A 17,383-nucleotide genomic window follows, 5' to 3' on the forward strand; every position below is an offset into this window, starting at 1 on the left:
ATTAGCAATGGAGAAATTAAATAAAAACCGTTAAACCACTGCCAACGGCCTCCTCTCATATCTCCCAAATGTCTCTCTCGCCCAACTAGCACCTCTGCTCCTCTCACCACCACTTTTTGATTACTTCGACTCCCCCAACGACGACCTCTTATTCCCCATCGCTGAAATGGGGTCCTTTGCTTAGCCTAGACCCACAACGACCATATCACTTTGCAAAAATAACGTCAACTTCCTTGAGCGGGTCCTTACCTAGTTGGCCTGCATTTGTGCCAACATTCATGACCAATCTGGTGTTGTATCGAAGATCACTTTGAACTTATTCTTCTTCTCATTGCCTAGCCCATCCCCAAGATAAACAAGAAATCATAACACTTTATTCTCATTGTATAAATAAGAATTCCCAACAATATTTAAAGCCAATGCATGGTGATGGCAAAAGAAATTTGAGATAATGGAGCACTTCTGAAAAATTATACATGTATGTGACTTGACACAAATGTGACTATATGTGTTTTGTACATAAGATTTCATCCAGAGGTCATCAAATACCATGTGGCTTCTAAAAGCCCCCTCTCTGTGTGTATCTTTCTAACAAATTTTTTTTTTATAATATCTATAATTGACCAACTTACAATTGAACCAAAAGAATTCCTATATAATTTTCAAAACCAAAAATATGGAGGGAGTTGATGATTTCCCAAAATCGATGTAAAATTTACAAAAACACAACAAAGAATCATTCAGCTAAAGTCCTAGACTGTGCATTGTTTTCTTTTTCTTCAACTAAATCAGACTGAGAAAGACTAGGAATAAGAGATGGTGGGGACCACTGATCTGGAAGCATGAGAAAGTAAGTGGTCATTGCTTTCCTGAACCTTTTTTTATATTGCTTCGGTGATATAACTGTTGGTGACGCGTTCTTTGGCCCTCCAAGGATTCCTGAAGCTTTCACCCATGTTTCAAGATGCTTGTCCCATGTATACTGCCTCATGAAATCAATTATTCCAAGAACTAACTCATGCTTCTCTTCATCCACCCCAACAAGTAGTGAATAGTCCATTACATCAACCGACTGCAAAAGAGGAAAAACAGATGCATCATGCATGTGAAATGAACTTAAGTTTAGTTGAAAGATTCCCCCACAAGCCCCTCCTACAGGTCTGTTTGGATTGGATTGCCTGAGTTTATCAACTGGCATAAAATCCAAATATGGTTTATGATAGACCACTATGGCGTAATTTGATCCATTGTTGTTGTTGTTGTTGTATCAACTGGCATAAACACTAGCCAAACTATTTGAGAGAGCTTATGAAAACAACTAATGACATGTGCATAAGTTGTTTTCACCTTATTTCCTTAAACTCCCTAGGATAACTTATGAAAACAGCTTATAGATTATATAAAACATTTTGATTTTATTTATCTCTTGTTAGAGCTTATACATAAGCGCTTAATGAAGTTGTTTATCCAAACCGATTTTAAGTAAGAAACAAGAAAATGATTCGGTTAAGTGAAAAGAATGGTGTGGATGAAGATTTAAAACTTACTGCAAGAAAACCAGTATCATTCCAAACACCTCTTTCTAACAATCGTTTTGCTTTATTTCCCACAAAAATAGGAGAAGTTGGCATTGCTTCAATCAAGTTTTGGTCCAGCAGAACTTTGTTTTTCCCTGTACTATCTGGATTATACCGAGACCTCGACGACCCTTTGAGATCATAAAGTCGTGTCACGGTCCTCCTAAATAGAAGATTCTCCATAACCAGAACATCCATCTTGGACTCTTTACCTCCTTTGAGATGCTTTGACGTAACCTTTTTCCAATAGAATGCCATCCAAGAATTATGAAGTTAAGATGATATATATCCATCCAAGACAAGTAAAGCAAAATACAAAATTATAAGATAACAAACCAATACACTCATGGAGATGATTTATTGCATGACCATTCCATCTTTTGTTTAATTTAAGATATTAAAAATCTATTCAAATTTCGGTAACTTGAAATATAGCACCTCCAGAAAATCAGATGAACAACAAAGCAATTATTCTTCTTTCTTTTTGGGCTCAACTAATTTTTGTTTTTGTTTGAAGCATATAATGTTTTCATCCTTGCCAACGAAATATGATGACTTGGTTACTTTAATATTTTGGTGCTCTAAGGACAAAACTATAAAAAAATGTAAAGCATGAAAGACAAGTACCTGGTATATGCCAAGAATTTTTGCCAAACATGTTGGACTTCCTGTTGCTATGGATTCAGAAAGGTACTTGAAGTATTCAGGACCAAATTTGATGAACGATTCAAGTTCCGTTTTGGTAACTTGTTTGATGATAAATCGATCATCCAAGGTTTTTGCAAAGAATACATTACTCTTCCCACCTTGAGCTCTCCATTTCTTACAGCGACTGAGAGACCTTATATAGTCGAGCTCTGAAGGACAACAGACTCTTCTTAAGGCTTCAAATCGCTTCGCATAGTAACCGGTCACAGAATATTTTACCTTACCAAGGAGACCATCTTCTCCAAAGGAAACTCGGGCATGCATAGCTTTTGTATGCGTCACTGGGTCCAACATTGACGAGTTACGAGTCCCAGACATGGACAATATCATATCCTCAATTGATCCAAAACTTTTCTGAGAATCAAAAGCGTCATCAGCAGATGAAAAGGATTGGAAGGCACCAGACTCTGAAAAATACGATGAAGCCAACTCAGAGGGTCCATCTTTTGGTCTCTCTCCATCATCAGATAATTGAAAATGATATTCTGGTGACATCAAGGCATAAGCTATAATACTTGAGGGTTCATCATCATATATTGGAATTACAGTGTCATTTATACCAATCGGAAGAAGCATCCTTGCACCACCTTGGAGTTCCAGCTTCCCGAAGGACGATACAAAAACAGGATTGTAGTCAACTAGCGTTTCAAACTTCTGGCTACTAGCAAACAAGTTCTTGTTAAATTGGCGATAGAAGTTTAAAAAGGGCATTCCTAACCAGCTTAAAGAGTCTTCCATGTTATCATGACCTTTAGGAGCAGAAAAGATACTCTTGTAGCCGTTCTGGTCTTCTGTGCGATCTCCGAGATGGTATGCTTCTCTTTGTACAGTGGCCGTCAAAGCATCTGCCATAGATGTATCAGGGTTTACAGAAGTGCTATCCTTTTGAGTTCCGATTCCTGACTGGTTTTCACCTGTCCATTTAGCATCAAGTGTTTCAGACAAACTAGGTACGACAGGAAGTGGCCCCTCAGAGAGAGCTCTGCGAACACCCAATTCCGGTTCTAAAAGGTCAGATTGATCATTTATACTTTTGCTGATCGAAAGATTAGGTTGTTCTTCTTTCTCGTTTTGTTTATTTTTGGCCATGTCAACTTCTTGATGAAATGCATCTGACTGAGAACTTTTAGCATCAACTACTCCAAGATTGGAGTCAACACTACTGAATCCCCTTCCTGCCACGGAGACATCAGTCGTCAAATTTTCATCGATAGGTATTTCCATATCCTCTGAAGTTGAACTGCTTAGTCCAGTTTCATTGTTGGAATTAGCTAAGCTGTCTGCATATATAAGGCGGTGATCCCACATATATGATTGGAAAAGTAACTGCCTCCACAATCGATTAACTTCCAGAATGTCAATCCCAGTCCCAGGTTGGCCATTTCTCTTTTCTTGGTTCAAAATCTTTTGAAGAGTTTCCTAAGGAAACAAAAGAGAGAACCATTAACCACAAACCTTTCAAGATATGTATGTGCTGCTTCAATAATATAAATTAATAAAACTTCCACCATATTATTAAATGTGTGTTTGGTTGTGCGATGAGAAAAAATGATTTTAAATGCTTTGATTTTGTAAAATTGATTTGGACTAAAATTGAGTAAAATGTAAAGTTTAGAATCAACTCTCGAAGCAAAATCAATTCTACTTAAAACAGCCAAACATGTCAAAATCAGTTCTACACCTCTAGAATCAATTTCGGCCCAAACATACACTAAGGCTGCTAACATAATAAATCTTTTGTAACAATAAAAGGATAAACATTATAATATTCTAAAACTAGATCGATCTTATATCTCTTGAGACTAAAAGTGAATGAAAACAAAATTAATCACTGTACAGGGCCACTAGAAGACAGGGAACTTGAATAACATGTATCTATGAACTCAGGTATATTTACTGAGAACCTCACCTCAAATTCGAGTTTCTCTCTTTGCAACATCCCCTCCAGTTCAGCAACCTGACGTCTTATTTCCGGTGTTTTTTGGCCACTACTGATTTGGGCTGCACTAGATCTCTTCTCGCCAATTTGACCAAGACCATTGAGTATTTCAGAGAATAAAAGCTCCGCACGGTTGACCACCTGCAACAACCAGAAATTAGGTTCCCTGTCACTAAACCAAATTTAAAAATCCAAGACTTCAAATATTGAACCTCGTCTGTTTCTTTTTGTATCCAATCCTGATTCCCATAATCAAAATTCAGTTTGTGTGGGGGAAGGTAGACTGAGTGAACATCAATTGATGCATATCGAAAACAAGCAACCATTTTCCCAAATCTGCAAAAGAAACATGAGAATGGTGAATTAATGCATCCAACAAAAGAGGTTATAAGATTCCTTCTCTTACATAATCAGGTTTTAAAAAAGAGTTCACCAAATATACCCCGACAAATAAAATTTACAGACGTTCAGACTTATTTCACCATCTTACCAGTGTAAATATGTTCAGAAGTAATATTATCATGGCAAGATGATTAAACATGACTAGTTGACTGCATATATGTGCGTAAATGTTTTTTACACTGTCAGTGCATAATTTATTAAACACGCTTTATTTTTCAAATTCAACCATTTAAATCTTAAATCGTGAAGTTTATTACCGATAAAATGGAGATCAAGACCACATACATGACAGATTTGTTATAAATGGATAACGTATACTCCCTCCGGTCCTTATTATGAGAAGAAAAACCAAAAAACATCAAAACCAATACACTCATTAATTAGTGTAGTTTTTTGAATATTTTTACAAATATACCCTCATAAAAAATTGTGAAGCATTAAATACACTCACTAATATTAAAAAAACAAACATTAAATAAGGGGTATAAAAGTCTTTTAAGCAATAATTACACCTTAAAAGTTGTGATATTTTCTTATAAATAGGACCAAAAAGTTGTGATATTTTCTTATAAATAGGACCAAATATTTTTTTGAAAATTTTCTTATATATAGGACCGTAGGGAGTATAAAACTTGGATATGATTATGGTTAAGTTCAAACACAAGGATAGGGGAGACTATAATCACCCATAAAAACGAAGACAGTCTCTGTGTAGAGAATGGCCACAGCTTGCCACCCTGCTGGCTGCAGCATGGTTTGAGAAACTGAGCTCCAAAAATTTTCCGAACGATAAACCCCAAGCGGCATCAGACATTACTATTCTCTGTGTAGCAGGAGGAAAGCCACTGATTCTTGGACACCGCAAGCACCTGTGCCACATCCAAATCTTTCCATCCTTTTCACCGGGAAGGATAATTTCTGGTAGTTTCTTGACCGATATGGTAAGTGTTCCCTGTCGATGTGTGTAACAATGCACATGTGCTTCCGATGGCATATCACAAGAATGGCATCGATAACTCTGGAAAGGAAAGACATACATTATTTGTAAAAATCATTGTCGTAGTTCTAACAAATGCACATTTATTTCTGTAACAGACAATTACCTGATCAAATAAATGGTCCCGTAGAAACCGACCCAATGGTTTGTCAAAGCTTCCATAGTATTTAATTCGAAATAGATGGGACCTCTCACACACAGTTCCCTTCCACACACACCGGGAGGACAACGACACCAAAATGCTTTGATGGTCAGAGGGTGATGGAGGAAACTCTTCTTTCTGAGGAACTGGTTCTTCATTTGTGATTACAGGCTTCTCGGTATGGTTTTGAGCATTAGTTGGAGATAACGACTCCGAACCACTTAATTGATTTGCATAGATTTGGCTATGACCATTTTGAGACTTTCCAGCTAAAATGCCTTGATATATCTTCTCTGCAGTATCAGAATCATTTACAGAGGGGTCATCCATGACTACCGGAGTGTTATCCACCACAGTAGTTTCTTTCGCCAGAGGTTGTGTGGATAGAAGCTTCTTATGGTACGACTCGGGAATTTCATCTCCTGAAGCAACAGTGGAGGAGTACAAGGCACTTGAATGGTTAAGATTTAATCCAGGAGGCAAAGATTGAGAAGAACCATTAGATAAGGATCCTGTATTGCAAATTGCTGAGGCTAGTTCAGCAACTGTGACACTTTTGGTTCTCCGTGGTTCAGTGTTAGGTTCATGAGCCGGAGACTTTTCATTGCCAGGAACACTAAAACCAGGAACTGTTGAGATGGACCTTTGAATGGAAGACGACTTATTTGGAAGGGCCAGACTGTTTAACGGAAGTTCTGGAAGGGAGACTCCTTCATCAGCAAGAAAAGATGTCTCCATAGCCAAATGGTAAGCTGCAAAAACTGCATACTGAACCACATGCTTGACCTTTTTGAGTTCATCCATATCAGCTCCTCTAAGTAAAATCTGTTTAATATAAACACGAGAACAATGAATTCTTCTTACAATAGTAGAAAGGTTATGTAATTTCAAGTCAGAGTTGCCTGCATATTTTTTTCCTATTATGTTCAAATTACATAAAATAAATACTTACTGTGCAACCTAATGGTTTTGGGCAACCTTGGAAAAACATCAATGTTTTCAGTGTTTTTTTTGCACCCTGACCAGCATCAATTAGGTCTTCAAGAAACTTTTGAACATGAAATGTTTCACAGTAACCCAACTTTTGTGATGAAAGATGGTCAACTGAAGGCACTATTTGAGTGCCTGTGCAACGTGCTATGCGTTCCAAAAGTGGTCTCTTTACATTGAGAACCAGAGTTATATCTTTAGCAAGAAGATATTCCTGTGCATATCGTGAAACTGATTTCTCTACCAGAAGGATATTTGGCTGGTGTGAAGCTATTTTTGCCACTGCCATCTTCAGATGATCCATTTCCTACATAGAGAATATAAATCATTAGCATAAAAAGTGGTACACTAGAACTTTAAACTTAAAAAGCAGTGCACAAGAACAACCTGCTGCAATAGGGTATCTACACTCGACAAGAGATTGGTAACGCGCTGGTATTCAAGAGCTCCTCCAAGGATCAACATACGAGGTTTATCCACTTTTGACGTCATTCGCCGATGAGCCACATTTTTCTTACAAACAACACCTTTAACCACCACACTGTAAGAACATATATCCAAGAAGTCAAACAAATGGAATGCCAGGACTGTCACAAAAATTTTGCTGACCATTGTTGAGTTTAATAATATATTTCAGGTATAACGAGCAATAAAATCAAGTGATCAACATAAAAGCATACAGATTAAAATTAGGTATCCTAAATTCCTTGATGGTGTAGATTTTAGTGAAAATGAATAAAATGACTTATCCTCAACAACTTCTTTTTATTTCTACTGCTCTCGTGTTTTGAAATAAAGAAATAAAAAGATATAGCCTAGATTTCATTTTTCAGCTCCCATTTATTTGTTTTTTTTAATACCTTAACAAATTTCCAGAAATATAAAAAAAAGCAATCACGCCATTCCTATTGAATATTTTTGTTTAGCAGGTTATGAAAGGTGATTTTTCACATTGAGACACACTGTGTATTTATGTGTGAGAGACATGATCGTGAGGGCTTAAAACCTGTTGCTAAAAGCCGTCAAGAATTACAAATTGCAACAGCTGATCTAGAAGAACATGAAACAAAACTAGATACAAATTAGAACTTAGAGGTTAAAATCATAAAAAGCATAGTATTTACCTTTCAATACGGCTCCCGCAAGCTATGCATTTGACTTTCGAATAACCAGCTGGGTCCATCCCTCCACCTTTGCTCATATCTGGTTTCAGTAAATTAGCAGCTTCCCATGACAGAGATATGATTATTTCCAACCAACTGTTTTTGTTATTGTCTTCAACTGGTAAGTTCTCAACCTGTAATAGCTGCGATACCAAAGCCCTGAAGTGCCCGTCAACTACATTCTTCATTACCTTCTTTTGCTCCTCATTTGACCTATCTCTCTGTCGAGACTCCCCACTACCAAAACTGCTTGAACTACGCAGATAACCCCACTCTCCAGTACCATTCCCATCATTATCATCATCGTCATCGAACAAAATAGCTTCTCGATCATCTTCTTCATCTTCTGGTTCTGGAGGGAGCCACAAAAGTCCATTATTTTCAAAATCAACAGGTTCAGCATCAACGTCCTCTGAAACATATAACGAGGAAGGTGCTTCGTTTTCATCACAGATATCAGGTTCATCTTCATTTTTTGAAATAATTGGCGTTCCTTCCAAACACTGTGCATCAAAATTGTAGTTTGAAGAGAGTTTTGCATCGATGTTTTCTCCACTAGGATGCACTTTCTGTGAGCCATCGACGTTGCTCATCCCACCAAGCACAGCTTGTCCATAGTAGCTATTCACTTGAGGATATTGCCTCATATCTAAATCCGACCGATATACACCATACTCATCCTCATCATCGTCACTCCTGAAGTAAGATAAACCCATATGATCATGACAATTTCACAAAAAAAAAAGTAGCAGCAGCACTCATCGAGTAGGCAGACATTAAATATACTACCATCATTCCTTTCTAATCGCCATTTTTACTTTTTATGGAATTATTTTTTTCCTATAATACCATTTTTTATTTATTATCTCATTTCACATTTTTACCTCTTTGCAAAAAGTAATCAGGGATGATTTTGACAAAACAATACTACTTTGAACTTTCAAACGACAAATAAAAATGAAGAAAAACTTCTAAAAAAACGAGACTTACTAAGGAATAGAGGGAGTAAAAATCGTTGGTTCCTAGAGATCGCCGGCCATAGTTCAATAAATTACAGATCTTTTTGTAAATAACATCTACACGTTGAGATCTAGATAGTCAATCCCTGATAGAGGCGCGGAGCAGCTGACCCCAAAAGTGGGATAGTGGGATCACCGGGATCGCAAAGGATAGATTGTATAAGAACAGAGGAGAGATTGCATAAAAAACAGAACAAAAAAAGATATGATAAAACGGCAGATATATATATATATATATATATATATATATATATATATATATATAGAGAGAGAGAGAGAGAGAGAGAGAGAGAGAGAGAGAGAGAGAAGGGTCAAGTTTGTGCAAAAAACCAAAATTGCCCTTCAAATGGTTCAAATTTTAAGGGCAAACTCGTGATTTTCCCGGAGTGGGAACTCGGAAACCGGAGCACACGAACCAGGAACCTGCTCTCCCACCTGGAGCGGCCACGGACCATAAGTGGGCTGGGATTAGCATTCCTGTCGCGATTTTTCATTGAGATGCGCCGCTCCTCCGGGATCCCACTGGGATTGACTACCTAGATTTGAGATTATGTGATTCCTAAATCCTGATGACTCTGATGCCCATTAGACCAAAATGACTTATGTGATCACTTATCAGATCTCCATCACAATTTAAGTTATAATAAAATATAATGTACGGCTGGGAAACTCCTTTGAATTTTCAATAAGCACAGTGGAGAATATGATTTATTAAAAACAATATATGAAATAAAACTAAGTGAAAAATGTCTGATTAAGGAAATATCAATATGAACAATCAAGCATTAGTTCTCTCTGTCAACGAATGTAAGAGAAATAGTGCAATACCTGCTTATTGAGAACCCGTATTGCTTTGGTAATGGGTCCCCTAGGTCTTCTACAAGATCAATATTCCTCCCTCCTAAGGATGATAAACCTTCCCTGTCGGTGTCTTTTCCTCTCTTAGGTGATTGATGTAAGCTGTTCACACATGAACCCTGTTGCATTTGTTTATAAGACCCAACTGAATAAGGCACGGAGCAAAGAGTAATGTTACTACTGTCAGCAGTCGCACTGGTTTTACTACTAGCGACACTCGAAGCTGACATTGTACGATTGAGATTAGAAACCTGACCAGTGTTGTCAAAAGAAACTATGCCCTGCTCCCATTGCTTGTAACAATAATTGCATACGCGAATCTTTTCCCACTCGTCCCAAGGATTCCTTTGGCCACTAAATGGGGCAGGAATCGAGTTTGCTGTACACTTTGAACAGAAAATTCGTCCACAAAGACGGCAATGGTGTCTGCGATTAAATAAGGTGAACTGCGAATCACACTCGTAGCATACTCTACAACTGTGATCCGGCATCCAAAAATCACGAGACACGTTTGCTGGCTCAGATTGCCAGGGAATCCATGATTTAATGATGCTAACAAGCTCAGAAAAGGTCTTGTCTATTACGTCCATTGACAGACAATCTAGCTTCCGCATTCATCATGTTTTTCCCATTTGCCACTCCTAACAGACCATGTTCCGAATCGAGAAACAGAAACAACCTTGGAGATCCTAAGCTGATATACTTATAAGTCACAACTCAAACTTCTGAAATCAAGCTCTTCAATATCCACAAACAATTCCCAACCACGTTGATGCAATATGTGGTTCTATGATAAAAACATCATCGATGAATCGAATCCACACCTGAATAAAGATCAATCAATTGGTAGGGTAGTCAAAATCGAGATCCGACCTAAGATCAGAAAAAGAAATGAAGATAGTAAATCACGGGTAACACGGACTACCAGAAATTATTAAAATATATTTTACTATAAACATATGATATAATTAATTAATAGTGCAAAAATGTAAATATAATAATTTCAGTAAGAATATAGTTAATATTTTCTATTTATTTTACTACTGCACTTGTTCGGTCCACAGAACAAGCCTTTTAATAAGAAAAAAAAAAACGAATAAATCATCAATTTAGTCCGTAAACTATCACTCCCTCTCCGATTTAGTCCTAAACTATATAAAATCCGTTAATTTAGTACGTAAAGTGATTATTGCTTGGATACATTCATGTAAAAGTGGATTGAACTATTAAACTTGTGTATAAGAATCAATTCTAGAATCAAAATCTACAAACCTAGCATCAAGTAAAATCAATTGAAGAGGCAAAATCAATTTTACTCGAAAGCAACCAAACATGTCAGAATCTATTTTACACGCTCCAGAATCAATTCTACACCCTATTTCTTCTACCACTCAACAATTCAATTCCAACAAATCACTCCACTACTATACAAATACTACAACAATACAACAGTCTCAACAATAATATTATATTTCAAATAACCAAAGTCAAATTAAATGAAAAAATCACCATAACAATAGAAACAAAAAATCATACCAGAATGAAAACCTTCATGCAAGAATGTCAACTGAAAAGGTCAACCCCAACATTTTAAATAATGGTCACGGTCGCGTTAAGGTTTTTGCGATTTCGTTACAGGTGCTGCGTTACAGATTGCGGTCGTCACAGTGTGAATTAATCAAAACGTTGCAATTACCCTCACCACTTCCTCTCACAGAGCTGCGTTGTAGATTCTTCTTTCTAACTTCTTTTCCAATGTCACAGTACTGAAGCATGGAACAACGTATTCATAAACATCAAGATTAAAACAAATCGGTATTTGCCTATAGTAACAATGAAAAACCTAAAATTCAACCTCAAATGCTGATCAAAATCCCAAATTTACACAAAATCAAATCTCTCTCACCTCAATCAAAGGAAAAAGGGTTGGAAACAAAAATTAAGCGAAAATAACACAGACCCAGAAACGATTTGTTGCAGAATCAATCATCTAGGACTTCAAAATTGGATCTTGATCGTTCAAAAACATCATCATCGTTGTAAACGAAATTGTCGATGAACAAAAAATTGATTGTAAGAAAAAAAAAATTCTCTACAATTCTATGACCCTTTTACATAAATTTCGAAAAGCAATGATCATTGGAAAAAATTGAATTTTTTTTCTTTTGTTCCATAATTTTCTCAAATCGTGTACTAAGTAACCTTTTTTCTCTATGATCATGACAAAACTTTGTTTAAATAAAAAATACCGATAATTATTTGGTCAAAAAATAAAAATTATAAATAAAAAATTTAATTAACGTTAGTAAATAAAATAATCATTATAATTAAGGTGGTATAAAATTATAGTTATTTTTTTATGAAACGAAAAAAATGTATTGTGCTTTATATATAAACTAATATCAAAGAAATATATGAGTCAAAAAAATACAAAGGAACTATAAATGTAAGAAGAAGAAAAACAAGTATATTTTTATGCATGAGAAAGAAAAAAAACCTAAGCCCTAATAAAGGACATTTTCATGTAACCAAAAAAAAAAAAAATAAAGGACATTTTCATAGCGTCGACTAACAAAGTCGAGGAAAGACACGATGATGGCTTGTGAGATATCTATACAATGAGGTCCTGACTTTGCTAGAACTTTCCTACAAAAAAAAAAAAAAACTTTGCTAGAACTAGAATATTTGCACAGACATTTCCTTCACTAAGAATGCGACGGAGGCTAAAATTCTAATTTTTCTTCATGTAATCTATGATGATCTCCAACATATTGGCATGCTGATGAAAGTGACGTGTGTCTATAGTTACCAACTGCACAATGTGAAGAGAATCAGATTAACAAATGACCTTTCGAAAGTCAGCTTGTCAACACAAGTTGAGACCAACAAGGAGAGTTTGCGTTTATATGAATCACGTTCGAACAACCTATACTTTCTTAGAAATCAAATTGAAAGGCTTCGTCATAATTACGCACAATACCTCCAAATCTTGTTTTCCTTGGATTAGTCAAAGATTATTGTCTACATTGAGCACTAATGTTTTTTGATCCCCTTTCTTCCATCAAACTCGCACAAAGGAAGAGTAGGAGAAAAACTTAAGTCTGCAAAGGCTTGAAGAGGCGTTTGAAATTCAACAAAAATAGAAGATGTAATCGAATGTCGAACTGGTTATAACTCTTCAAAAACGATTTTGTATCGAGAGGTCCAAATGTTCTACATGGTCAAAGGGACAATGCTACCAATATTAGTCACTACTTTGGCAATCAAATGCGAGATGTGACCAAAGTGATGAAACATTCTTGAAACCTCATTCCACCCACATCTAGTCTACAATTTACTCGCACGAGGACAAAAAAAAAAAATCAAATGAATATTTTTAAAATATCAATTTTTTTTTATATTTTATCATAAATAATTTAGTATATTAATAGCTAAAATTTTGTATTAACATGTGTGAAGTAATTAATTGTTGGAACGGAGGAGCTATATCTAAAGTTGAAAGGTTTTTAACGATCTAAAAAAACGTTTTCAATTTTTTTTTTAAGGGAACAACTTTGGTTGAATGTTTTAATAACTTGATGATTACAATTGACTGACAATATGAAAAAATATTCAATATAAAAAATATTTATATTGGCAATATTATAAATTAAATCTTTAAAAAATGACTAAGTAAGTATTTTTACAAATATCTTCATCAACAATTAAAGAGTATCCCTAAAACATAACATTAAATAGTAAACATTATCGTGAATACGAGTATGATTAGTTAAATATAATAGGATAAAATTTCAAAAATTAATTAACTGTATATATTTAACTTATTTCAACGTCGTATCATTTTTGCTGAAGATCAATTGTGTGTTCCCGGTTGTAGCCAAGTTGAATTGGCTGGTTATCTTTTTGAATTATGCTTTATATGGATCCTTATGGTTTGATGTTTATCGCTGGTTAAGCATTGTTACAACTTGTCCCCATAATTTGTCGGACCACTTGCATCAGTTTGTTTTTGTTGTTGGTATTTCTAAATCTCATCGAATCTGGATGGTCATGATTTGGTTCGTGTGCTTGCATCTGGATTATTTGGAAGGACATGAATAGACGGATTTTTTTAGATAAACATGCGTCCATACTTTAACTTATTGACAACATGCTTCTTTCTTTTTTATGGTTAAAGACAAAAATCACAAACATTGTTTTTTATTATCACAGGTGGTGGCTTAGTCCTTTATTTTGTACAGGCATATGTTAGTTCTGCCTTATTATGCTTGTTTTTTGAACTATGTTTCTGTTGTAACTTGACTTTGTGGTCGTTTGATTTTTCTCTAGCACAACTTGTGATTGGGAAGGTTAATCTAATTCATTTTGTTTTTTTTTTAAATATAAAATGACTTATATTTTTGACTCAAATATAAAATTACTTTATCGTTAAAAAAATACTTTTATTTATATGAAACGGGTGGATAATAGTGTAAATGATGTTTCACAAAAAAATTGTGTAACTGACGTCCAGAAGATTAACTAGAATTTTTTTTGACGTCTACAAATTATGTAAGAAAATAAAAATACACACACAGTACTTTATTTTCTTACATAACCCTTAAATTATGTTTTTTTTTTAAAAAAAACCTTTATGTGTGTATTTAAAAAAAAAATTATAAAGTCAAAGAAGAAACATGGCACCGTAAGACTTGTCAGACATTGTTCATAACAAAAAGGTAAGAAAGTCAAAGCATAAGATTGTCGAACAAGCACAAATTTCGATGAACGTCCTTTTGTCGTATTGAGTAAAAAAAACTTACCGAATTACTATCGATGAATTGTTAAAACCCTACCAAATTAACAAATGTTTCGGAATACTCTTTAAGAATTTTAAATTTAGAAATTATTCATTCAAAAAGTTAAATATTACAAATTGCAATGAATTTAATACACAAATTTTTATTAAAACTTACGATTAAAGTTTTTTGTCTTGGGGGCACTTGTTAGTATTTCGTATTGTTAATTTAGTTTTTTTTCTTATTTTTTAATCAATCCTCCACTAATACACCATCTTAATTTTTATGTTTTGATTTTGTAACCAAATTTTTAAAAGTCCAAAAATACTCTTTTCAATTGAATTATTGAATTTAACTTATTAATGAGCTTCATCAAAAGACGAATCATTTGAAAGAATCCGAATATAATTTTTGGATAGAACAATTTTTTGTTAGAGTTTACTTATTTCTCGAACTACTTTGAGTTACTAGAGTCTATTTTCCTAAGAACCGAAAGGTTAACACAAACACAATACTTTCGATTATATAAAAAAAATGATTATTTTTAATATAAAATTTTCTTTTTAGATTTCTTAACAAATGCTTTAAGGTATTTGTTAACATAACCGTTATTTTTATCATATAATAAGGGTACATGGGTTGATACGTATTTTGTGGTAACCAAAGCACCCACAAAATTTCTACTGTTTTTTCCCTGTCAATAATATCAAAATATTTTGATTTTAGGTTTTGTGATGACTTTTTTACCATTAAATATTGATGGTCTCGCGGTAGTCAATAATCCTTTTTTTAATGGTAGTTAATTGTTATATTTTTTTCCTTACTGTGAGTTTGAACCAGGATCCAGAGCATAATTTGTTGGTAATTTGTACCATTCGTAATATAAACAATGAGACTCAATCTTCTACCTAAAATCCAACTCTAAGACACTCTTTTGATGTCGTCGACTACCTCCGCCAATTGAGAAGATTTTTCGGTAAAAATTCTTCCGTTCTTTACCTTCCAAATTAACCAGATTACCGTGTGCCAAATCATCAACACACACCATCACCCTTTTACCTTTTATAGCCAATGGAAAGAAGATATCTAGCATATTAGAGGTGTCCCTTGGAAGCATAATTTTCGGAAAATACTTGGTGCCTTTGGCGTTTGGTGTCATTGATGCATTTAATTTATTTTAGACGAAAAAGAATGATAGACGAATGATTAGAATAAGAGTCATGTTAATGGTACCAAAGACAGAAACAATGACACCAAAGTCAAAGGCACCAAGTGCAATCCTTTTAAAAACTGCATACCATATTGCACTAGCTAGCCACACATTGGAAAAGATGGTCTTCCGATTCCAACTCTCCCTCGCACCACATGCAACTCAACTCCGAAGTAGTCATTTTAATCTAATATACGTATTATATTTATATAGAAAAAAGATATCTATCAACAATATACAAATTGAATTTTCTATACAAGTTTATTTTAAACATAGAAAATGGAAATAACTGGTGCACCTTCCTTGTTTTAAAAAGAAAATGTAGGACATTTTTTTATCAAAGAAAATATTGAGGACTTTGAGAATTGATAGTGACTTAAGACAGGAACAAGGTAGGCACGCACATCTTAAACATTATCCACAAAACAAACCGCGTATGCTTCGTGTGTTTGAATCCATCCATACAACATTGGCCCGCAAATCATTCAACAAGCAATCTTTTTTAATAGAGAGCAACATTTTTATTACAGAAGGCAACACAAGAGTGCTACCTGTTTATAATTTTATATATCCATTCCATATAACAATTAAAAATATATGTATTCCATATTCCTAATCAATACAACTTCCAATGGTTGTTTGTGAAATCTGCCTATGCAATTTGGTGAGGCAAAGCAGCACTTAATAACTAGCTTTTTTTTAATCGGTTTACATTATTGCCAATGCCCCTTTGTTTTTCTATTTGGACTTTGGAATAAAAAACAAAAAGATTCAAAAAAACCTTCAAATAAAAACAAAGAAAAGGAGATTTGAGAACCGAGTGAAATATAAATATTTATTAGCCATTGGCCATATAAATATTTATTTTTTTGAACAAGACCATAGAAATATTTATTAGTTACATCAATAAAATATTTAAAAAATTATAATATTTCACTAAGATCTTTCTGAAGGAATATTTTACTAAGATATTACTGTGTATTTTGAACCTCTAATAGAAATTTGTATCTTTTTTGAAAATTATTGTATACACTTCTAACAAAGCTGAAACATACAAAAAAAAAGACATAAATGTCCATTGACAGTTAACTGCCGCCAATTAAAACCCATCGACAGTTAACTGCCGATGAGATTATATTGATAAATTACTTGTGTTTTTCAACCAAACACTGTCTGTGAACAACATTCTTCAGCTTTTTTTTTTGTTTCATGCCCAAAAAATTTATTTAAAAAACTTCATATGGAGAATCAAAATTGTTGGGCCAGCTCTGGAGAGGCCCAAGCAAATCATCATGTTGCTATTCTCTCAAGAAAATTACTTTTCTCCCTTTTAAAATTGCTCATTCCTTGATTCAACGGGAGTTAACTCACGTTCGGTATTTTTCAGCGGTAATTAACTCACTACAATGACACTTTTAAGATCGGTTGACCTGACTAAAAAAGTGATTGAACCGATCTAAAAAGTGCCAGTGTGAGTCAACTACCGCTAAAAAAAATACCGAGTGTGAGTTAATTTCCGCTAGGTCAAGGGAATGAGCAATTTTGAAAGAGAGAAGAACAATTTTTTTTTTTTTCTCTCAAAGGCTATAGAAGGAGCAAG

General features: G+C 34.6%; 1 protein-coding gene across 6 annotated transcripts; it reads right to left on the minus strand.

The window, feature by feature from the left end:
• Positions 1-442: 442 nt before the first annotated feature.
• Positions 443-12,005, minus strand: FAB1B (phosphatidylinositol-4-phosphate 5-kinase family protein). Of its 6 annotated transcripts, none has more exons than XM_085737292.1 (13): positions 11,756-12,005; positions 11,332-11,561; positions 9,766-10,619; positions 7,880-8,614; positions 7,143-7,296; positions 6,718-7,062; positions 5,730-6,590; positions 5,313-5,644; positions 4,437-4,560; positions 4,195-4,365; positions 2,205-3,704; positions 1,548-1,814; positions 443-1,072 (listed from the first exon to the last, which is right to left on the minus strand). In XM_085737292.1, the coding sequence occupies exons 3-13, from the start codon at positions 10,407-10,409 to the stop codon at positions 737-739; spliced, it is 5,469 nt and encodes a 1,822-aa protein (XP_085593418.1). In that variant the 5' UTR covers positions 10,410-10,619; positions 11,332-11,561; positions 11,756-12,005; the 3' UTR covers positions 443-736. The 6 variants fall into 6 exon arrangements, with proteins under 6 accessions (XP_085593418.1, XP_085593419.1, XP_085593415.1 ...); XM_085737293.1 differs by having other exon boundaries at positions 9,766-10,668; XM_085737289.1 differs by having other exon boundaries at positions 11,702-12,005.
• Between the last annotated feature and the right edge of the window lie 5,378 nt (positions 12,006-17,383).

The sequence above is a fragment of the Medicago sativa genome, chromosome 8, assembly GCF_051527215.1.
Source record: "Medicago sativa cultivar Bolivia chromosome 8, Bolivia_mono, whole genome shotgun sequence".
Lineage (NCBI taxonomy): Eukaryota > Viridiplantae > Streptophyta > Magnoliopsida > Fabales > Fabaceae > Medicago > Medicago sativa.

Excerpts from the sequence above, each read along its gene's own strand:
- FAB1B (XM_085737292.1), bottom strand. The coding sequence starts at position 10,409 with ATGCGGAAGCTAGATTGTCTGTCAATGGACGTAATAGACAAGACCTTT. Across the intron at positions 6,591-6,717 it reads CAAAACCATTAGGTTGCACA|ATTTTACTTAGAGGAGCTGA; the intron begins GTAAGTATTTAT and ends TATATTAAACAG. Across the intron at positions 5,645-5,729 it reads GGGACCATTTATTTGATCAG|AGTTATCGATGCCATTCTTG; the intron begins GTAATTGTCTGT and ends TTTCCTTTCCAG.